We start from the raw sequence: 24,451 nt of genomic DNA, 5'->3' as shown, positions 1-24,451 counted from the left end.
TAGTGGCAGATCCACCTTTCACAGTATTCCATCGTGACAAGGTGGTTCTCCCTACTCATCCTAAATTCTTACCTAAGGTGGTTTCAAAATTTCATCTTAATTAATCCATTGTTCTTCCAGTGTTTTTTCCAAAGCCTCATTCTCATCCTGGAGAAACAGCTCTTCATACTCTGGACTGTAAATGTGCTTTGGCTTTCTACTTGCAACACACTCAACCTCATCGAACTGTTCCTCCACTTTTTATCTCCTTCGATCCCAATAAGTTGGGGCATCCTGTTTCCAAGCGAATCATCTCCAACTGGATGGCTGCTTGCATCTTTTTCTGCTATGCTCAGGCTGGTCTCCCTCTGACGGGCCATAAAGTTAGAAAGCTATGGCGGTGTCTGTAGCTTTCTTCAGATCAACTCCTATTTAGCAAATCTGCAAGGCTGCCACTTGGTCCTCGGTTCATACATTCACCTCTCATTATTGTCTGGATACTTTCTCCAGACGGGATGGCCATTTTGGCCAGGCAACACTCCCACCATCCCATTCTGGTTAGCTTGGAGGTCACCCATATGTGAGAATAGGCTGCCTGCTTGTCCTAGGATAAAGCACAGTTACTTACTGTAACAGTTTTTATCCAGGGACAGCAGGCAGCTATTCTCACAACCTACCCACCTTCCCCGGTTGGCTTCTGAGCTAGCTATCTGAACTGAGGTACCTCACAGGAGATGCACGACCTACGTTCGGGAAGGCACTTGCAAACTCTTTGAAAGTTCTACAAGCAAGGCTGTCCGCTACGGGGGTCCTTGGATGATGTCACCCACATGTTGAGAATATCTGCCTGCTGTCCCTGGATAACACCTGTTACGGTAAGTAACTGTGCTATCTTCCACCACAGAAACAATATCCAGTACCCCAAAGTCTTTGCATGTACTGTTTTCTACACTGAGTTTCATAGCTCTGCTCAAATGTTACAAAGAAAACAATATTTTGTAGTTGGACACCTTATCCTCTTCTTGATTGACTGGTTTTAATTGTTTGATAGTTGACCTTTCCTTTTCCCTTTGTGAATATTGTTTTCTATACATTCAAATAGTCTAAGAAGGCAATTGCACCGCTTTATCCCACGAAATAATAATAAGCGTCCAGTGTTGTTAACAAGCAAGTATTTTGCCGAAAATGTCTAGCAAGCGTTTCACTTTCAATTCTACCAAACCCTCCAGACCGACATGGGAAAAACGAAACTTCCCCCTTGCTAGCACGCCAGCAAACTGCAGACGAAGAATCGAAACTGTTGCAGCGAGAGGAGGAGGGGCCTGAGCGGGTGCAGGAGGAAGCGAGTCACGCGCTCAGGTGAATGGCTTTTTGGCAGTTTTCTTGCTATTTCTTTCACAGTAATCAAAGCGTACAAGTTAAGAGTCTTTGCCTGAGCTTTTTTTTTTCCTTCTAGTTGAATGTTTTACTTCCTCACGGGTTTGTTTTTGGTCCCCGATATGAAGTTTTGTGGCTGAGGCTGTAAGGGAGGAGCGAAGATAATTGCCGAAGGTATTTTTCTTAAATTTTATTTATGTACGCATGGCCACTTGAGAATTCATGACTTGCAGATTTTGAATATGACAGTATTAGAATCCGCCAGCATCAAGGCAATTAAAGAGTAAGTCTGTGTAGTTTACTGTTCATTCGTCAGTTGGTTGCAGTATTTCTTGTCCCCTAGGCTGTAGTGTATGGATAGTTTGCACGGTGGCCTGGCCTTAGCAATCCTCTACAGTTCCATAACTGGAAAATTAATGTTCTCAAGAGGTTGATGTCTTTCCAATGGCTTTGAAGAATATCAGTATGTTTTTGCCTGTTGACTGAGGTGGCTGTTTATGGTATTCGTATAGTTTCACTCTTTTATGGTGCATTACAATTTCTTTATCCCAGGACAAGCAGGCAGGTATTCTAACTAACTAATGGGTGACATGATCCAACGGAGCCCCGATGCGGACGCCTCACAAGCAGTCTTGCTTGATGAAACTCGAAGGTTCGAGTCGCATGCGCGAGTGCCTTCCCGCCCGTCTCCTCAGTTCTTACTTTTCTGCGGAGCCGAGAAGTCCGTCTTCGACTCTCCGCGCAAAGTTTTTTTCACTTGTGCCTTCTAAGTCCGCGGTTTTGGGTTTATTTTCTCATAATCGCTGATTTCATCGTGTTGTTGTTTTAAAAAAAAAAAAAATAATAAAATTTCTTCCGTTTGGCTGGGCAGGCCACATGGCTGCAGCCCCGCGGTTTCGATCTCGCGGCGGAGCTTTTCCGGCCTATGTCCCGGCCTGCTACCAGTTTTAAAAAGTGTTCCAAGTGCCAGCGCGCGATTTCACTGACGGACCCTCATCGACGCTGTCTTTGGTGTCTCGGGCCTCAACACCCCCCGAAATCGTGCCGGCCTTACTCAACACTTACTGCCCGTGCTTCCAAGCATAGTTGCATCTTGTGGGAGCAGCTATACAGCATGGAGTCTTCGATGGAGTGTTCGACATTGAAGGGTGCTTCGCCTTCGGCCTTTCGTGAGGCTCCCCAGGCTTCCACGTCTTCTGCTCTGAGCCTCATCAAACCTGCTTCGTTTGTCCCGGCTCAGTCTTCAACGCAGGCTGCGGTGCCTTCCTCTTTCTCCTCAGGTCAGATTGCGCAGCAACCCATTCCCCCGGTAGTGCTCAAAGTGCCCAAGGCTTCTAAGTCCAAGCACTCTCACACTGCCTCGAAGGAGCACGAAGCCCGTGCAGGTGGTCCCATTGGCGATGTGGATCCATCCTTGCCGGCTTCGTTCCAGACCTTGCTTGAGAAGCAATTCATTCAGCTCTTTACCACAATGGGGCCGAAGCTTCTTTCTCATATCCAGCCTGGGCACACGGAGGCCTCCCGCGAGGTCAAGCCGCCTCCAGTTCCTCAGCAGTACGCACACTCTTTATAGGGAGCAGAGTCTCTGCGAGTGTCTGGTCTGGCATCGATGCATGCATCGCAAGGAGCAGAGTCTTTGCCCATGCCTCCATTGGAACCGATTCACTCGATGCAAGGAGTAGAGTCTTTGCGAGTGCCTCCATTGGAACCAATCCACTCAATGCAAGTACTCGAGTCTTTGTGAGTGCCTCGAGGTGTTTCCAGCCATCCACCTCTGCTTCGATCCACCACTTCCAGCCCCATCCACTCTCTGGGGGCCTCAGCGAAGACGCACTCGCCTCATCTGTCGAGGCCTGCTTCCAGGCATAGCTTGCACCATCGATCGAGGCATTCTTCTAGGCTGGGGGTCGGCAACCTGCGGCTCCAGAGCCGCATGCGGCTCTTTTCCACCTTTGCTGCGGCTCCGGTAGTGTGTCACGCAGGCATGCACCTTACAAGTCCAGCGTCGCGGCGGGAAATAGCCATGCTGAGCAGTGAGCTCAGCACATACACAGATGAAAGCCTTGCTTGCTGATTGGTCCGGCGGCGTCGTGCCGCCGGACCAATCAGCAAGCAAGGCTTTCATCTGTGTAGTGCTGAGCTCACTGCTCAGCATGGCTATTTCCTGCTGCGACGCTGGACTTGTAAGGTGCCTGAAAAAGAAATCATCCTGGCCGGGGTCGGTGTCATGCTCCGGAGATCTACAGCCTTCCTATCTCCCTCTCCCTTCTACCTGCTTCCGGCCACATCCCCTGCTCCGCGGCTCTCTTCGGCAACTCAGCAGCAGCTTCTGACGTCGGGGCCTACCCTCTGCGAGTCCCGCTTGTTTCAACTTCCTTTTTCCACAAAGGCGGGACTCGTAGAGGGAAGGCCTCGATGTCGGCAGCTTGTCTTGATCACCGCTGCTGACGAGTTGCTGAAGAGAGCCGCGGAGCAGGGGGGTGTTGCCAGGTGCAGGTAGAAGGGAGAGGGCCAGATGCAGGACTCGTGGGTGAGGGAGCAGAAGAGAGAGAGAAAGAGAGAGGGGAGGGAAACAAAAGGAAATCTTTCATACTGGGCTGGGCCGGAGTGGAGGGAGGGTGGAAAGATTCTAGCTACAGGGTGCAGTAACAAAGGAAAAGGGGGGAAAGCTGAAAATGGAGATAGTGACACAAAGAAGAGAAAGGGTAAGCAGGACCTACTGAATAAGGATAGAGATACAGAGGGGACATGAAGAGAAGGTGAAATAGAGACATAGAAGTAATGCTGAAAAAGTGGGGGGGGGGGATAAAGACATTGAAAGGGCAAATGGTGAACATGGGGTAAAGACAAGGATAGAGACAAATGAAGATTCTGAAAAAGTGGTGAGATAGGGATATAGGTGAGATGGACACAAAGAAGGGTGATGCTGGAAAATAGGTGGAATGGTAATTCTGACAGACACAGAAGGGAAATGCTGGATCAAGGAGAGATGGGGCTCAGGCTGGATGGAATGAGGAGAAATGCCTTGTTGGCCCGGAACTTCCTCTCCTACGTCAGAATTGACGTCAGGGAGCGGAATGCTGGTCAGCGCAACACTTCTGCAGGGAAAGCTTGGGACGGCGGTGGCTTGGGGGCTGTTCCCCGATTGCGGTGGCAGCAAACCGAGTGGCTTGGGGGAGGGCACGGAGACAGAAAGAAGGGGGAACAGGGAGACAGAAAGAAAAAGTTGGGGGAGAGAATGGGGTCTGGAGGAGAGGAAACATACAGGAGGCTGAAAGAAAGGAAGAAAGATTGGATGCACAGTCAGAAGAAGAAAGTGCAACCAGAGACTCATGAAATCACCAAATAGCAAAGGTAGGAAAAATGATTTTATTTTCAATTTAGTGATCCTGTATATAGCATTAAGATAAGAAACAATATATGCAGTGTTAGATTTGTTTTATAATGGTTTTGCGGCTCCAAGTTTTTTTTTCTTTTCGAAAACGGGTCCAAGTGGCTCTTTATGTCTTAAAGGTTGCAGACCCCTGTTCTAGGCATTTGTCCAGGCATGCCTCGCCTCATCGGAAGCAGGCTTTTCTTCAGTATTCACCACCGGCTACTTCACCTTCTCCTATGCCGGAGCTCGAGGACATGATGGGATCTTTTTCCCCACCTAGATCCCCGTGCTCATTGGATCAGGAGGCCTCGACGTCCTCGAGCCCATCTCGAGGCCCTGCTTTGGCTGACCAGCTGTCGTTCTCTTCCTTTCTCCGTCAGATGGCAGCTGATTTGGATATCCAACTGGACACAGGGTCCAAATTCTCAAAGGAGTATCTCGAGACAATGAATCTCCCTCAACCTCCTGCTGAATCCCTCAAGCTTCCTCTTCATAAGCTGCTAGATCAGACCTTTGTCCGCTGTCTGGAGACTCCCTATTCCATCCCCGCTGTTCCGGGCAAATTGGATGCCAGGTACCGCACGGTTCATCATAAGGGGTTTGACGGTACCCAGCTATCTCATCAATCCCTTTTGGTGGAGTCTTCATTGAAGCGGTCTCACCCCTCCCAGGTTTATGCCACTGTTCCACCTGGCAGGGAGGGCAAGACGATGGACAGGTTTGGCAGGCGAATTTACCAGAACTCTATGATGACATCCAGAGTTCTCAACTACAATTTCCATTTTATTACATATTTTGAGTTTTTCCTGTCCGTCCTTTCTATGTTCATTGCCTATTTGGATCCTTGGGCCCATTTTGAGTTCCAAGAAGTCCTGGCCTCGTTGTCCCAACTCCGTTTGCAGCTGATGCAGTCCTCAAACGATGCCTTTGCATTATCTGCTCGGGCTACTGCTTGCTCGGTGGCCATGCGGTACTGACCTCTTCGACGAGTCCATCGAGGCGGCGACCAAGAAGCTGTCGGACCACGAGAAGTCTTTCCAATCGATTCTCCGTCTGAAGCCCAAGCCAGCTCCTTCTCATCCCTCATTCCCGCCTTTGATCTACCAGCGGCGTTTCCCACCTAAACAGACTCCTACCATCCGTCAGCCTGTTAAGAGGCAGCATCCGCAGAAACAGCAACCAAAGCCTCAGCCATCTGCTGTCCCCAAGGCTCCTCAGCCTTTTTGACTGTCTCGTGGAGAGCGTAATGTCAGTCGTTCTGCCTTTCCCCGTTTTTCCCCCTATCGGAGGTCGTATCCATCATTTTTACCACCGATGGACAACTGTTACCTCCGACCTCTGGGTCCTTTCCATCGTTCGGGAGGGATACTCTCTTCAGTTCCATCAAGTTCCTCCGGAACATCCTCCAAGAGAGTATCCTTCCTCCTCGGACCAGACCGCCCTTCTCCTTCAGGAAGCTCAAGCTTTGCTGCAGCTCCGGGCTGTCGAGCCGGTTCCTTTGGCTCAACAGAACAAGGGTTTTTACTCCTGGTACTTCCTTGTTCCAAAGAAGACAGGCGATCTGCGTCCTATTTTGGATCTCAGAGTGCTCAACAAATTTCTGGTCAAAGAAAAGTTTTGCATGCTGACTCTGGCATCTCTGTATCCCCTCCTCGAGCAGAACGACTGGTTATGCTCTCTGGATTTCAAGGAGGCCTACACTTACATTCCCATTCATCCGGCCTCCTGTCAATACCTCAGATTTCGGGTGGGACATCTTCATCTTCAATACCGAGTGCTCCCTTTCGGCCTGGCATCGTCACCCAGAGTCTTCACCAAGTGTCTGGTTGTGGTGGCCGCAGCACTCAGGAACCATGGTCTTCAAGTGTTTCCCTACCTGGACGACTGGCTCATAAAGGATTCCTCGTCTCAGGGAGTCGTCGGGCGACTCAGCGCACGATCTGGTTCCTGCAGAGTCTGGGGTTCGAGATCAACTTTCCAAAGTCCCATCTGCATCCCTCCCAGACTCTTCCCTTCATCGGAGCTGTTCTGGATACTGTACAACTCAGAGCGTTCCTCTCTCAGCAACGTCTGGAAGCTCTTCTCCGTCTTTGTCATTCAGTGTCCTCTCGCCCGTCCATCTCGGCGAGACACATGATGGTTCTTCTGGGTCACATGGCCTCTACAGTACACGTGACTCTTTTTGCCAGACTTCACCTCAGAATTCCTCAGTGGACCTTGGCATCTCAATGGTCGCAGGTTTCTGACCCTCTGACTCGACACATCCAGGTCACTCCTGCTCTGACACAGTGAGGTGATTAAATTTGCAGACGATACTAAGTTATTCAGAGTAATGAAGATGCAGGAGGATTGCGAAGATCTGCAACGTGACATAAACACGCTTGAGAAATATGCTGCGACATGGCAAATGAGGTTCAATGTGGATAAGTGTAAGGTGATGCATGTCAGTAACAAAAATCTTATACACAAATACAGGATGTCCGGGGCGTTATTTGGAGAGACCCCCCCCCCCCAGGTAAGATACTTGAGAGTGCTGGTCGACAGGTTGATGAAGCCATCCGCGCAATGCGCGGCGGTGGTGAAAAGGGCAAACAGAATGCTAGGAATGATTAAGAAGGGGATCACGAAAAGATCGGAGAAGGTTATTGTGCAGCTGTACCGGGCCATGGTACGCCCTCACCTGGAATACTGCGTACATGAAGAAGGACATAGTACTACTCGAAAGGGTCCAGAGAAGAACAACTAAAAGAGGAGACTTGAGAGTGGACATGATACAAACATTTAAGTTACTGAAGGGAATAGACTTAGTAGATAAAGACAGGTTGTTCACCCTCTCCAAGGTAGGGAGAACGAGAGGGCACTCTCTAAAGTTAAAAGGGGATAGATTCTGTTCAAATGTAAGGAAGTTCTTCTTCACTAAGAGAGTGGTGGAAAACTGGAATGCTCTTCCGTAAGCTGTTATAAGGGAAAACACCCTCCAGAGATTTAAGACCTGTCAATTCAAGACGTTAGACAAGTTTCTGCTGAACCAGAACATATGCAGGTAGGGCTGGTCTCAGTTAGGGCACTTGTCTTTGACCTAGGGGCCACCGCGGGAGCGGACTGCAGGGCACGATGGACCACTGGTCTGACCCAGCAACGGCAATTCTTATGTTCAGTATTATGCATCCACCAGTCTATACTGGTGGGCCTCTCTAACAAAAGGTATATTTCAGTTGGCTTTTGCCATTGCCGGAATGGATCCCTTGCTTTCTCCTGCAGTACTTAAAAAGGTATAATGAGAATCATAGGCTCAGACTAATTCTGCAAAAATTCACAAAGTGAAAAATGGTTGGCTAGGTTCATGAAACTAACCCTTGTACATTTGAGCTATGATATTAGGTGAGGCTACACATGCAGTCTCACCTTGATGGATCCCTCATTGCCTTTTTTTTCCATTCAGGAGACCATCTTCAGGAAGGTAGCACTGTCCTTTTCAGGTTTAGCTCACTAGAGTTAGGGGTACCATGCCAGGAGTACAGTAGTTCAGCTGGGAGACTTCCTAGATCAACTCTCCTTACCACTCACACATACCTTCACAATCAAGAATCCAGACCAGGGTCTTTTCTGAACCAAGAATTTACTTAAATAATTAAGGGAGAAAGTTATCACCATGTGTTAACATTAAGGCATCTCTCCCTCCCTCGCTAGACGGCTCTTGTACTCAGCGGCACACAGTTCAGCAGTGCAGAGGACAGGCGCGAGCTTTCCGTGTTCCCTGCGCCGTTTTCTGAATGGCTGGCGTCAATTAGGTAACCTGTAATTCTATATTTATTTATTAGGTGAAGTAAATTTAAGGTGACAGTGTTGTCCAATTGATGGTCTCTTCCTGAAATCTGAGTGAATCAAGCTGTACATTGTTAAGCTGGAATAGATTTAAGGCAGTTCTTTTGGAAAGTAAAATAATTAGAAGGTACAAAATGGAAAATAAATCTGCTTTTTTACTACTTATCTTCTCTTGACGCAGATAAAATTAATGAACTTAAATGAACACATTGGGACTGTTTTAGCTTTAAAACAAAGTTGTAGGTTTGAAATGAATGTCTGGCAGGGAAAGATAAAAAAGGAGTGGGGAAGAGACACAGACAGAGTCAAACTGCTGTGAGGACAATCAATTTATTAAACATCATATATTCAAAACATATATACAGAATGTGTCATAGATAAAATATGGCAGACATAAAAATATAAATATATAAATGTGTAAACTGGACCCCAACATGGTCCGTGTTTTGGCTGGGATAGCCTTCCTCAGGGGTGTATAAAATGGAAACCTATATAAACAGAACAGCAAAATAAACCATAATCATTCATATAATCTGAGAAAATATATAATATGAAGCGTGTGTACACTATAAATAGTAATATAAGCATATAAATATAAAATTACAATGATATCGTTAAATAAAAAAGCAAATGTAAAAGACCAAACATGTATATAGCAAACATATATCAATATGGATAAATAAAAATGGAGCACAAACGACAAAACTTAAAAAGAAACCAAACCTACCCAGTAGATGGCGCCAAATTACTACTAATAAAAAATAACTGCTGTAAACGATAAAAAGAAAGAAAAGAGGCATGAAAAAAAAGAACAATGTCAACTCAAATCAACCAAAAAGCCAAGGAAATGAATAAAGCAGGACTCAAAAGAACAAAACTCAAGAGGATGAAAATACTTCTCAAAGTCTGATAACGGATACATTGCCAAAAAGAACACTGTGCCTAAGAGATCAATAAAATTGAACAAGATTACAAACAAGCTGAGTAAAAGCAAGGTGAGAGCTGAAAAGCCAATCTAAAAAAAAATCTGAAAATCTCACTGTAGTGTCACAATTTAAGAGAATGAAGTAGCATGCAGAGTAAAATAAACAGCTGACTTACCGATCCTAAAATGAACGCTTTTTATTGTTTACAGTAGTTATTTTTTATTAGTAGTAATCTGGCGCCATCTACTGGGTAGTTTTGTCTTTTGTGATCCATATGTATTTATCTATATTGATATGTTTCCTACATAGTAACATAGTAGATGACGGCAGATAAAGAGCCGAATGGTCCATCCAGTCTGCCCAACTTTTTTCAATTTAACTTAAAAAAAAAAAAAATTCTATACATGTTTGGTCTTTTACATTTGCTTTTCTATTTAATGGTATCATTGTAATTTTATATTTATATGTTTATATTACTATCCATCTGCATATTTTAGTGTACACACGCTTCATATTTATTATATATATTCTCAGATTGTATAAATGTTTATGGTTTATTTTGCTGTTCTATTTCTATAGGCTTCCATTTTATGCACCCCTGAGAAAGGCACGATACACGGACCGTGTTGGGGGTCCAGTTTACACATTTACAGTGTTCTCCCCAGAAATTTTTTCCAGCTGGGTGACATGAAAAAGTAGCCGGGTGGGGCGGGATGGGGAAATTTGGTGGTGGGGAAAATTAACCCCCTCTTTTACTAAGGTGCGCTAACATTTTTAGCATGCGCAAACTCCCACGCTACGCGGGAAAACTAACGCCAGCTCAATGCTGGCATTAGCATCTAGCGTGCATGGTAATTCTGCGCGTGCTAAGCACATGCTAAAACCATTTTCGCAACTTAGTAAAAAGAGCCCTAAATATGTACTATTTTTATTAATTAATTATTATTATTTTCCAATGCTCAATATGACTTCCTTTTTTAAGGTTTGACACTTGTGCCAGAATATTTTTACTAAATTTAAGAAGCATCCAATGCTAGAAGGGAATAATTAGATATTTGCCCTCTTTCAAATGGTATAGAGCAGTGTTTTTCAACCGCTGTTCTGCGGCACACTAGTGTGCCGCACGGTGCGGACACTGATTAGGCCTCAGGCCGGGTCCCGCACGCGCTCCCATGAGACTCCCCCGGTCCCCGCTGCTGTTCAATTTCGATCTTCTGCTCTGACGCAACCGGAAACAGGAAGTTGCAGCAGAGCAGAAGATTGAACACTGAGCAGCCGCGCATACGCGGCTCTTTGGGAAAGCGTGCATGTCGCCGAAAAACAAAACCTACAAACTAAGGTGAGGCGAAGGGAGAGAGCTGGCTAAACAGTAGGATCGATTGGGCAGGCGAGTGGTGGCTGCGGGGACCGTGCGATTGCTCGTGTTCCCGGCTCAAATTGGAAGGAGGGAGTGAAAGGGAAAAGGATTCTGGGCCAAGGGGATGAAGACGGAAAGAAAAACCCACAGCAGGAAAGAAAGGGAAGGACAGGCAGGTGAGCCAGATGCTAGAAGCAGGGGGGGGGAAGAAAGAGGGGAAAAAGCTAGATGGGGTTGAAAAGAAGAGACACACTGGTATGGAAGAGGAAGATAGGGGAAATCTGGACACAGGAAGGTAACAGAAAGAGGGGAAATTATGTGCATGGGGCATAGGGACAGAGACATAAAGGGGACATGCCATGGGGATGGTATATGGACACAGAGGGGGGGGGGCAATGACAGATACATAGGGGAGATATTAGAAATGGAGAAAATAGGAGCACAGAAGCGAGATGGTTTGTGGGGATGGGACAGGGACCGAGCTCGCAGGCTCCAGTGGCTTGCACAAATTACATTGTAACGTGCCATGAAAATAAGAGGGAGGAAGGTAGATAGATAAGCCACGTGAGAGGAGCTGAAGGGTAGTAGAAAGGAACAGATGGTAAAGGAGGGAGGGAAGGGTGGTGGTGGAAAGGAATAGGACAGACATTGAAGGAGGGTGGAGAGGAACAGACCCCGAAGGGAAATGTGGAAGACAGAGTGGGAAGAAGAAAGATGCCAGACTATGGGGGAGCGGAGGGAAGAAGATGGGTGCTAGACCAATTGGAGGGGGGGGGAAGGGAGAGGCACAGTAACAGCAAATGGAAGACGTAGAGAGAAGACACACAGTGGATGGAAGGAATTGAATGAGAAGATGTGGAAAGCAGAAACCAGACAATAAAGGTAGAAAAAAAAATTATATTTATTTATTTATTTTTTGCTTTAGGATAAAATAGTATATTAGTTGTGTTGATAAAAATTTATAAACAAAGCCCTGCCAGCTGAACATTTCTTTCTCTAGTTCAGCAGCAGGAACTTTGATTTATAAGAAAGGAATAAGCTAAATATTACAGTACTAAGGCTTATATGGATGCAGTGGGGACGGTGACGGGGCGGTGAAAGGGATGGCGGTGACGGGGCGGTGAAGGGAAAGGCTGTTGACGAAGAGCTACGTGTGTGTCTTTCTTCGATTCCAGCCAGAATATCAGCTTTGTGTTCAGCCAAACAGGCCCAGGTTTCGCACTGAATAAAGTATTTTATAATTTTTCACTATTCTGTTTACTTAATATTTCATAATAAAGTAATTATAAAATACTTTCTTTGTGTTTATTCCTATTCAAGAGAATTACTTTATATATAGTCAATATAGGCACAGAGTTAAATTTTTTAACATTTTCTAATGGTGGTGTGCCTCGTGATTTTTTTCATGAAACAAGTGTGCCTTTGCCCAAAAAAGGTTGAAAAACACTGGTATAGAGGTTTAAAAAAGGGAAAGGCGTTAATGAAGTCATTAGATTCAATCTAGCCATTTATTTCTGCATGAATTTAAACAACTAAAAAAAAAAGATAAATATAGCTCATCCAGTCATACAAGAATGGCTCTTACATCAGGAGTGCCCACACTTTTTGGGCTTGCGAGCTACTTTTAAAATGACCAAGTCAAAATGATTTACCAACAATAAAATTTTAAAAAACACAGAGCACACTACGCAGAGAAAATGTTAATTATCATTTACATTCCGTGGGTTTTCAAAGAGGTCAAAACAGATGACTTTATGCAATGTCACCTCAGGAACAAACTATACAAAAATAAACAAACCACAGTAGCGATTTTTAGCACAGGGGGATGCGCTGAATGCCTTGCGCTGCTCTCAATGCTCATAGGCTCCCTGCGCTAAAAACCGCTATTGCGGTTTAGTAAAAGGGGAACATAGTGCAAAATATAGACAGCAGATATAAATTCTCAAAACAGACACATTTTGATCACTAAATTGAAAATAAAATCATTTTTCCTACCTTTTTGTCTGGTGATTTCATGAGTCTCTGGTTGCACTTCCTTCTTCTGACTGTAAATCCAATATTTCTTTCTTTCTGCCACTTCCCTTTTCTTTCTGTCTCTCTTTCTTTCTCTCTCCCCCTGACTGCCTGTTTCTCTTTATTTCTGCATTTCTTTCTCTCTCTCTATCTCCCTGCCCCCCCAAGACATTGCGCCAATTTCTCCACTTCCCCGATTCTTTCCCTACCCTCTAAGTCACCACGCCGATTTCTCCCTGATGCTTCCCTGAGCTAGGCCAGGCACGTACAAGCGCCGGACTCACAAGACTTCACCTCTGACGTCAGAATTGACGTCAAAGGTGAAGTCTTGTGAGTCTGGCACTTGTATGCGCCTGGCCTGGCTCGGGGAGGCAGGAAGAAAAAGATTGCAAAGGCAACGCAATCGACTCACATTGCCTTTGCGATCTACTGGTCGATCGCGATCGACCATTTGGACATCCCTGCTGTTATGGTATCCTGTCCTGACCTGAGGAAAGGGGTTTAGTCCCAAAAAAACCTGCCTTATTTCAATTTCCTATTTATAAACTTTAATTAATACAGTTACAATACTACTTGATTCTACGTAAAGCAACAAAAACATTTTTTTTTAACATTTTGTCGTTTCTGCTTTAATCATCTTCTCTTCGCTCTCTTCTTTCTATTCAGCGTTTGTCCTTGCTCCCTTCCATGCAACATCTGTCCTCTCTTTGCCCCTTCCACCAAGCCTCTGCCCTCTCTCTCTCTACCCCTTCCATCTACTGTCCACCCTCTCTCTGCCCCTTGCATCCACTGTCCACCCTCTCTGCCCTTTCCATCCAGTGTCCGCCCTTCCTCTGTTCCATATGGCATCTTCAATAAACTGTATATCCTGTGCCCTTTCTCTCCTTTGTACATGATTCATTTCAGCTTCACCCCCTCCCCTATGCTCTGGCATCTCTCTCTTCTCCTTTCTTTCCTTCCTTCCCACTCCACCCCATGGTCTGGCATCTCCCCCTCCCCCTATATGTGCTAACATCTCTCCCCCCCTCCATGGTCTGGTAGCTCCTTTCCCTCTCTCCCATAGTCTTGGTGTTTCTTGCCTCTCCTCTCTCTCCCCAATTGGGTGCTGCTGCTGCTGCAGCAGCAGCACTTCTCTTCCCCTCCCCCCTACCCAATTGGGTGCTGCTGCAGCACTTTTCTTCCCCTCCCTAATTGGGTGCAGCAGTAGCAGCAGTACTTCTCTTCCCCTCCCCCTCCCCAATTGGGTACAGCAGCGTTTCTCTTCCTCCTCCCCCCAAAAAAATTGGATGCAGCACCAACATTTCTCTTCCCTTCCTCCCAAAATGGGTGCAGCAGCATAATATTTCTCTTCCCCCTCCCCTCCCCTATTCGGTACAGCAGCAACATTTCTCTTCCCATACCTCCTAGCTCATAAACCTGTCGGTAGAGTCGCTAGGCAAGTTGTAAGCTTCCCTCCATCGCTGACCTATCTTTCATAGGTCAGCGACGGAGGGAAGCTTACAACTTGCTGCTTTTACTTGCTTCGGGCCTTCCTCGCTGCCAGGTCCTGCCTTCGCAGAAACAGAAAGTAGGCAGGACCCGGCAACGAGGAAGGCCTGAAGCAAATAAAAGCAGCAAGTTGTAAGCTTCCCTCCGGGGCTCTATCATGTGCGTGCCGGCTTCCCTTCTCTTCTCTCCGAAACCGGAAGTTGAGTCCCCTGGGGGGGAGGGAAGAGAAGGGAAGCCGGCACGCACATGATAGAGCCCCGGAGGGAGGCTTACAACTTACTCCTTTTACTTGCTTTGGGCCTTCCTCGCTGCCGGGTCCTGCGGAAACAAAGTAGGCAGGACCCGGCAACGAGGAAGGCCCGAAGCAAGTAAAAGCATGCTGGAAAAAAAAAAAAAAAAGGCAGGCGTCAAACAAAATTTTCGGCAGAGAGTCAGCCCGGGTAGGAGCAGCGGCAGCAGAAGGATTCGCCGGGCGGTCATCTAAATTAGCTGGGTGATGCGCCCGGCTGAAAGGCCCTGGGGAGAACACTGCATTTATATTTTTATGCCTGCTGTATTTTATGTATATGACACATATATGATGTTCTAATAAATTGTCCTCACAGCAATCTGTGTCCCTTCCCCACTCCTTTTTTGTCGCTATATCTGCACGTGGGGGTTGTTTCTTTCCTTTTGTATTGTATGATATATTGTTTGGCAAGGAAAGATAACAGAATTACATCACTAACTGAGGTCCTTTGGGAAAATGTTAACTTTTTAAGTGTTTTAACCTCTGTGTTATATTGTCATTTAATATATTCTGATTTTGTTTCTAGTGCTTGGTTATATTCTTGCCCAAAAAGGTAATCTGTCCCTGAATGTTTTAATAGCAAATATGCATTAACCAATCCATTTGTTTGCATGAGGTTCAATTTGAGCTTCAATGCTTTGTAATATTTTTGGTGGGCATTTTATAAAAACATATTTATCTAATGAGGAATTATTACCTTATGCTGCTGATATTTTTTAAATAATTCTAGTGAATTTAAAGATTGTTTTTTGGATGTTCAAGAGAGTTTTCCTAAAGCAGAAGCAGTGGTGGCAGTCCAAAGGGCTGCTTCATGGCCTACTCCGCTAGGGCTTCCTTCTGCTGTGTCCCTGATGACATCAGTGATGTGGCAGAGGGAAGGCCCTGGTGGGTCAGGCTGTGAAGCAGCTCGTTCATAGCACAGCCGCTGCTGCTTTAGGAGGCCTTGGAGGTATGTCAGGTCTCACCAGGGTAAGGGTTACTGAATTGGTGAGTCTGATTTTCTCAGACAATGAATCGATTCGAATTGGCAACTCAGGTAGCATTAGTGCCCACTCATGGTATCTGCTGGTCCGTTCTCCCCCCCCTCACCCCCCTATTAAAACCCCAATTCCTATACATTTTTATAAAATCACACGCTAATCTTTTTGTATGTTTATTGCATAGTTCCTTAATTCTTTTGGCTGAATATTTACTCTTTGTGAAGGTGGGTTGATGCAGACAGCTGAACCACCTAGAAAACCAACTAAATAAGAGAATTTAAAAACCAAGTTTATAACATTTTGAGCGCTTATATTGTTGGTTTTCAGGCAGGTAAAATGAACTTATAGTTAAGTACCATTATCTCTCAGGCTCACTCATTATCTCTCAGGCTCACTCATATATGTCCTTTAGGGAACTACTAAAAACTGATTTATTTGACAAATTTGTAAATTGATGTTAGAATTGTGATTGGTAAATGTATATTGTTTTTATAGCTTGCATATTTTAGTGGATTTTAATGTACTTTTAGTAAACTGCATTTCATACATTGATTGTATAATTTTTACTGTATGTGAACTGCCTAGAACTATTTGGTAGGGCGGTATATAAAATAAAATTATTATTTATTCACTTTAGGTTTATTTGTGAAATTGTGAACAACGTGCAATATAGCATACTCGTGGAATGATGGTGAGTCAACAGCACTCAGTGTAAAAAGTCATATCTAGTTAAATACAGTAATATGCTGTTTATTTTATGATAGACATATAGAAACAGAGAAACCTGATGGCAGATAAAAGGCCAAATGGCCCATCTAGTCTCCCAATCCACAGTAACCATTATTTCTTACTCTCTCTAAGAGATCCCACGTGCCTATCCCATGCCTTCTACCAGTTCTTCCGGGAGACTTTTCCACGCATCTACCACCCTTTCTGTAAAAAAGTATTTCCTTAGATTACTTCTGAGCCTATCACCTCTTAGCTTCATCGTATGCCTTCTTATTCAAGAGCTTCCTTTCAAATGATAAAGACTCGACTCATGCGCATTTACGCCAGGTAGGTATTTAAATGTCTCTATCATATCTCCCCCTCCTTTACCCTGAGACCAGCCTCTGGAGCATCCCACTCCACCAAAATATTGGCTTGAATACCCTCCAAAATAGAACCAATAGGACAGACTGAACAAAAGAACTTAAGAATTGACATACTGGGACAGACCGAAAGTCCATCAAGCTGAGGGCTGACTTAGAGATCAGACTCCACAGGTGACCCTTAATGGGAAGAATGCTAGCCTAGTGTCTAACCCTTAGTAAACCTGGTTTTAAGAGAGAGGTTATATGTAGTGGCTCAGCATTAAAGATAGTTTTCACAGCAACCTGTGAACTACTGTTGGCCTCTGAGGGTGGATCTGCTCTGCTAAAGAGAAGCAGCATTCATTGGAATATCTCGCCTGCTGGCATTCATACTTGGGAAAGGTAAACTTGGGTTTCAGTAGGTTATTTAATTGTAGTTCTCTTTTTTTAGCTCAGAAAAATCGGTTAGGCAATAGTGTAGCCTTTAGGACAGGGGTGCCCACACTTTTTGGCTTGCGAGCTACTTTTAAAATGACCAAGTCAAAATGATCTACCAACAATAAAAATTTTTAAAACACAAAGCACACTGTACGCAGAGAAGATGTTAATTATAATTTATATTCAGGGTTTTTTCCAAACAGGTCAAGGCAGATGACTTTAAAATATGCAATGACACCTCAGTAACAACTATACAAAAATAGACAAATATACCCCCTCCACTTTTACTAAACCACAATAGCAGTTTTTAACACAGGGAGCTGCGCTAAATGCCCCGCGCTGCTCCCAACGCTCATAAGCTCCCTGCGCTAAAAATCGTTATTGCAGTTTAGTTAAAAGGGAGCCATAGTGCAAAATATAGATAGCAGATATAAATTCTCAAAACAAACACATTTTGATCACTAAATTGAAAATAAAATCATTTTTCCTACCTTTGTTGTCTGGTGATTTCATGAGTCTATGGTTGCACTTCCTTCTGACTGTGCATCCTTTTTCTTTTATTTCTTTCAGTCCTTATTTCTCTCTCCCTGCCCCTCTTTCATTTCTTTCTGTCTTCTTTTTCTCTGCCCCCTTTCTTTCTCTCTGCCCCCTTTCTTTCTCTCTGCCCCTTTCTGTCTTTCTCTCTCTCTGCCCCCCTTTCTTTCTCTCTGCCCCCTTTTTGTCTTTCTTTCTCTCTGCCCCCTTTCTTTCTCTCTGCCCCTTTTGTCTTTCTCTCCCTTTCTGTTTTCTATCTGCCCCCCTTTATCTCTGCCCTCCTTTTCTTTCTTTCTCTCTGCCTCCTTTATTTCTGCCCCCTTTCTTTCTTTTTCTTTCTCTGTCCCCCTTTCTGTCTTTTTTTCTCTCTTTGCCCCCCTTTCTGTCTTTCTCTCGCTTTCTCTCTGCCCCCTTTCTGTCTTTCTCTCTCTGCCCCCCTTTCTTTGCCCCCTTTCTTTCTTTCTCTGCCCCTTTCTCTCTTCCCCCTTTCTGTCAGTCCCCCCCTAAACCACCACTGCCAATTTCTCCCTGCTTCCTTGACGCCGCAAAAGCCAGGCACTGCACAAGCCTTCTCCCCCCCCCCCCATCATCAATTCTGACATCAGAGAGGAAGTTCCAGGCCAGCCTGACAGCGATTGGCTGGCCCGGAATTTCGTCAAAGGCTTGTGGGCCCAGCGCTTGTGCAGTGGCTGAATGTGCAGCGTCAGGGAAGCAGGGAGAACACAAAGGGAACGTGATCGACTCGTGTTGCCCTTGCGATCTACTGGTTGATTGCGATCGACCTTTCGGACACCCCTGTTCTGGATCATAGGGATATTTCCCACTACTCGCATGGTCTGCAGAAGAATCTATTACAGGTTTTTCACTCTGCCTCTAATGTACTTCATAGGCTAGTATAGCGCCCTCTAAGCAGTCTTTTCTTCTGCAAGTATGGCGGCAGCTGTGTAGATTCTGCTCTCCCCATTTTATTATTATTATTTTTAAAAAAAGCACATTTCTGTAAACCATGTCAAGCTCTATTTTTATAGAGAAGATGCGGTATATAAGCGCTGCTCCTTGTGACCCTGGGCAAGTTACTCAGTCCTCCATAGCCCCAGGTACATTAGATAGATTGTGAGCCCACCGGGACAGATAGGGAAAATCCTTGAGTACCTGATTGTTGAAACCGCTTAGATAACCTTGATAGGCGGTATATAAAAAATCCTAATAAAACTTGATAAAAACTTGATAAAATAATAATAAACTTAAACTTAACTTTTAGTTTAGTTTAGTCCCTTTTGCTAGTATTTTCGTTTTTGGAATGGATTTGAAGCTGTGCCTGCTTGAGAATTCACAGACTTCTGTCTGTAGCTGACAGGCCGATCCCTTCGAGGTACTTGTTAGCCAGTCTGCTTAGTCTTTCTTGGAGTTCAGGGCTGTCCCTGACCTAGTCCCACTCCCTGTTAAGCTGGGAATTGTGCGCAGACAGTGTAGCGTGCTTAGGGGGCTCAGAGGTGTTCCACAGTGCGTTGGCTGCGTTTATGCACATCCAGTGGTTCGCAGGGGTGGATGCATAGTCAGATGGGAGTTTGACTAGCAGCTGATAGGAGGTTTGGATGTTGCAGTTTCGGCTTGCCTGACTGTACATTATTGAAGTCCAGTGGGTCGTTGACTTTATTCACTTGAGCTGCAAGCTGGTTTTTCCAGCCTCTCAGACTAGTTCGTGTCTTCTCCTGTCAGAAGTCCAGATACCATGAGCTTCTTCCCAGCTGCTGTTCAGCGCTTGTTGGATATTCAAGCATTACGGCCAGTGCCAAGCTAACCTTTGAGGTTTACACTGTTGCTCTGTTAATTTTATCGTTCCTAAGCCAGGATAAAAAGTTTGCGGGCCGAGTCTGATTTTGCAGCACTTCCATCTGACTCTTAAGCTTCCTCGGTTCTGGATGCAGACCTTGTGGTGGGTTCTTCCAGCAATGGCTCCGGGGGAATTTCTGTTCTCCCTGGGTCTTAAGGAGATGAATTTGCACCTTTCCATTTTTCCAAGGTCACCACAATTTTCTGCAGTTTCATGTGCTGGATCAGTTTTCAGCCCTGTCCTATGGGCTGGCGATCACACCCTAGACCTTCACCACAGTGACTGTGGTAGTATTGGCTCCTCTGAAGTGGATAGAAAATATATATATATATATATATATATAAGTGGACAATTCAGCCCAGGTATTCCAGTACACGGAGCACTGTCTCTGCCTCCTGGATTATAGTAGACACTGTAGCCACCACCAGGGTCTCTAGTGAGGGTTCGACAGTGTCCCTAGTGGCCACAGCAAAAATCGATCCAGGTGTGTGACTTAAAAAGGAGTCATCCCTGCAGGGACTTAAATACTATTAAAAAACAACAAACCACATGCCGGGTGGCATGAAAAAGAGCCGGGCGGGGCGGGGAAATTTGGTAGTGGGGATAATTAAATGTATACTATTTTTATTAGTTAATTATTATTATTTTCCAATGCTCGATATGACTTCCTTTTTTAAGGTTTGACACTTGTGCCAGAATATTTTTACTAAATTTAAGAAGTATCCAATTCTAGAAGTGAATAATTAGATATTCACCCTCTTTCAAATAGTATAGAGGTTTAAAAAAGGGAAATGCGTTAATGAAGTCATTAGGTTCAATTTAACCATTTATTTCTGCATGAATTTAAACAACTAAAAAAAAAAGATAAATATAGCTCATCCAGTCATACAAGAAATGGTGTACAACACCTCTAATAATGTTTTGATCACTAGGTTCCTTCCTGAGGTCTCACTGAGGATATGAAATAGATGCTATCCCCACTTCCAGACCTCTTCCACATAATTTATGGAGAGGTGTTACTGAGCCTTGAAGGAGACCTGTGTGATTGATCTTTATCTGCTTCTTTTTTATTTTGCTATAATGCAAAGTAAGAGCTAGGACAAAACAGTTTAGGTAAAGATGCAGGTAATAATTAGCAATGTATTAAAAATATTTTATTTTTATTTGCTTATAATGTCATTTGAAAGCTACTTGATGATAATACAACTTTAATTTAATTCTTTATAATGTGTGTCTGTGTGTTGGGGGGGACAACACCTACGTCAACAGTAAAGTTAGAATAGAGTCATTAAATCCAGTGGTGTACCTAGTATATATGACAGCCAGTGCTAATCATTTTTTTAACAACCCCCTCCTCTATATAAAAAAAGATATTTTTAGTAATAATCCATGAGTCACACAATAAGGGTGCATCTAGGAAAAGGCAGCATCTTAAACACTGCAGTGAGCACTAGAACACCAACACACGCATTGTAAAACTAAACAAACCAGATCCTACACAGTCAATTGATCCTGTAGTCGATGCTAACAGAAAGCCATGTCCTTTTCATACACACAGAACACAGATACACCCTCGCCCAATATGGAATAATCACAAACTAAAAATAGAAATATGTAGACAAAAGTTAAACTGAACCAAGAAACCAGATTCTGCATACAATGCAACACCACAGAAACAGTGACACATGTCCCCTAATACTGTGCAAAATATAAAGACAGTAGATGTAAATTTGAAAAAAACTTCTACATAACAGTTACCGCTTTACAAATTAACAAATAGAAATAAAATAATGAGAAATATGAAAATACCATTTTATTGGACTAATCCATTTTTCAATTAGCTTTCAGAGGCCAAATCTTTCTTCAAGACAGTACAGTATACAGCTGTTATGGTATCCTGTCCTGACCTGAGGAAAGGGGTTTATTCCCTCCCAAAATTGGTCTTATTTCCATTTCCTATTGATAAATTTTAATCAATACAGTTACAATACTACTTGATTCTAAGTAAAGCAACAAAAATATTTTTTTTCTACCTTTTGTCGTTTCTGCTTTAGTCATCTTCTCTTCACTCTCTTCTTTCTATTCAGCATTTGTCCTCGCTCCCTTCCATGCAACATCTGTCCTCTCTCTTTGCCCCTTCCACCCAGCCTCTACCCTCTCTCTACCCCTTCCATCTACTGTCCACCCTATCTCTGCCCCTTTCATCCACTGTCCACCCTTTCTGCCTTTTCCATCCAGTGTTTGCCCTCTCTCTGTTCCATATGGTATCTTCCCTCTTTCTATGTCCCTTCAATAAACTCTATATCCTGTGCCCTTTCTCTCCTTTGTTTATGATTTATTTCAGCTTCAACCCCTCTCCATTTTTTGTCTCCACCCCTATGCTCTGGCATCTCTCTCTTCTCCTTTCCTTCCTTCCTTCCCACTCCAGCCCATGGTCTGACATCTCTATCTCCTTCCCTTCTCTCCCCCCTCTCCAGTATCTGCCTCCTGTCTTTCCCCTTTGGTCTAGGCCTCTCTCTTTCTTTCCGTCTTTCTTCTGTGAGGAGATCATGTTGATCTTGAACACTGAATAATTCTTCCACATTCTCCATATCACTGTACTGTAGTCTGGTCCAGCAGACTGCTTTGGCACTATTACATGGGTAATAGTAAATTCATTATGCATCAGCTTTCTACACAGAATGCCACAAGTCAGCGTCAGAAACTTGTGAGACAGATCCCTTGGCAATACTACACTTCGGAGCCCTTTGACCATCTGGTTCTGTATGGTTGCAGGCTTTAAAGCTCTGTTTACTGGCGGAGACTGTCCAGCATACATAGTTGCATCACTCTTAAGGATCTGATCAGAGATTACATTAGACAAGGTGGTATTTTTAGGCATGGAAAAACAGGACATGTTCTCCTCAATCTGCTCAGATGCCTTCAAATGCCCTTTAATATTCGTCTGATCTCGGGCTAAATCTTGCCTCCTGAGCTGATCTTCAAAGGAGAGCGGAGTGAGAGCCATATCGGCAGTGAGATCCGTTTTGGGCCGCATGTTGTGCAGGGCTGGACTAAGGCAAGTTGTAAGCTTCCTTCCATCGCTGACCTATCTTCCATAAGTAGGCAACGGAAGGAAGCTTACAACTCGCTGCTCTTGCTTGCTTTGGGCCTTCCTCGTGGCCAGGTCCTGCCTACTTTCGGAAACAGAAAGTAGTCAGGATCCGGCAGCGAAGAAAGCCCGAAGCAAGCAAGAGCAAGTTGTAAGCTGACCTGTCTCCTATAGCGAACCCATGCTCCGGGGAGTGTGCATGCCGACTTCCCTTCTCTTCCTCCCTCAGGACGTGACTTCTGGTTTCGGAGAGAAGCGGCATGCACATGTTAGAGCCCCGGAGCATGGGTTCAAGTCGCTTGCTGGCGTTAAAAACTAAAAAAAAAAAAAAAAGTCAGGTTCCTGCGATTCAGGCTGTGCCGAGTCAGCCCGGTAAATCTCCAAGCCGGTGAGAAGGGTTTTTTAAAAAATGTTGAGCAGAAGGCGGCAGCAGCAGCAGGATTGCAATCGAGATTACAGCCGGGCGCTCATCTAAATTAGCTGGGCGGAGCGCCCGGCTGAAAGGCCCTGGGGAGAACACTGTATATATGGACTGCTACAGCTAAGGAGCTAGACTTACCTGTGACCTGCATTGGGCAGGCTAGGGGAAAGAACTTTATATATATATATATATATATATATATATATATATATATTTTTTTTTTTTAAACCACCCACGCTGTCACTGGAATAGTTGATACGACGGTGGGCCATGTTTCCTGCCCGAGGCTCGAAATTAGGAGCTCTTGGCACAGATTTCGGAGTTATTGCAGGTGGAGGCCTCTTTCCGTGGGACGTCCTACAGTTTGTGGGTTCCAGGATTACTAAGCTGGACGTGGTTCCATGGACGAATGCAAGCATGCGTTCTCTTCAGAATACTTTACTCTCTCACTGGGCCCCCCACCGAGATGTCTTAGAGCTGAGTCTGCGATGGACCCTGGAGACCAGAGTGTATGTCCTGGTGGCTTCGTCCTCCATCACTCTGCCAGAGTGTTCCATTTTGCCTTGTCTCCTGGATTGTAGTAGACACTGTAGCCACCACCAGGGTCTCTAGTCAGGGTTCGACAGTGCCCCTAGTGGCCACAGCAAAAATCGATCCAGGTGTGTGACTTAAAAAGGAGTCAACCCTGCAGGGACTTAAATACTATTAAAAAACAAAAAACAACAAACCACAAAATTCCAAGTGCAACAGTTCTCAAAGTAGATTTAATAGTCAGAATGTGTCAAGCCACAACAAAATGCAATTTCAAAAAAAAAAAAAAAAATTTCAGGGGAAAATCCTGTGTAGCTCTCAGGATTTCTCTACACAGTTCACTCAACTCCAAAACTGTACTTTTCCACTCAGTTTCTTTTCCTAAAGTTCTTTCCCCTAGCCTGCCCAATGCAGGTCACAGGTAAGTCTAGCTCCTTAGCTGTAGCAGTCCAAGCATTTAAACAGCCTAAACATGAAAGCCTCCAGCTATCATAGCAATGCTGGGGTCAGGAGAATTGCCTCAAGTTTGCATTAATAAAGCACAAATATCAGCTTTCAAAATTCCCTCCCAGTTAGTGGCAAACTTCTCCCACAAAAATACAATCTCAGCTTCCTATAAGCTTGTGGCTGAGAACAAAAACCCAGAAATCAAAGCCCCATAGTTCTGGCAGTAAATGAGAAGGCAAAAAAAGATATCCTCAGCAAAATAAGCAGTAGCCCGAAAAAACCCCAGTTTCATTCAAATGTCCCAAACATAGCAAAATCCAAAAACTCACAGCCCTGCAATCAGTACTTGCAAATGGTTCCTTTTGTATCTTGCTCCTCCTGCAGCTCCAACAGCACCCCTGTGCCTAGGGCTACAAACGGTGGTGTGGACCCAGCTTCTTCTACTTCCAGGTCTAAGGCATTGAGCCTGAAA

The 24,451-nt window shown here is 44.6% G+C and overlaps 1 protein-coding gene across 1 annotated transcript in view; it reads left to right on the top strand.

The window, feature by feature from the left end:
• Positions 1 to 1,356: 1,356 nt before the first annotated feature.
• The window catches only part of EIF2AK2 (eukaryotic translation initiation factor 2 alpha kinase 2), a 219,518-nt gene continuing 196,423 nt past the window's right edge, over positions 1,357 to 24,451 (top strand). Inside the window, exons 1-2 of the mRNA XM_033937032.1 lie at positions 1,357 to 1,530; positions 16,248 to 16,301. Coding sequence (XP_033792923.1) covers positions 16,296 to 16,301 — 6 coding nt within the window. The 5' untranslated portion in view covers positions 1,357 to 1,530; positions 16,248 to 16,295. The remainder of the gene's footprint in view (positions 1,531 to 16,247; positions 16,302 to 24,451) is intronic.

Source organism: Geotrypetes seraphini, chromosome 3 (genome assembly GCF_902459505.1).
Source record: "Geotrypetes seraphini chromosome 3, aGeoSer1.1, whole genome shotgun sequence".
Taxonomy (NCBI): domain Eukaryota; kingdom Metazoa; phylum Chordata; class Amphibia; order Gymnophiona; family Dermophiidae; genus Geotrypetes; species Geotrypetes seraphini.
This window is presented reverse-complemented; position numbering and strand designations above follow the sequence as displayed.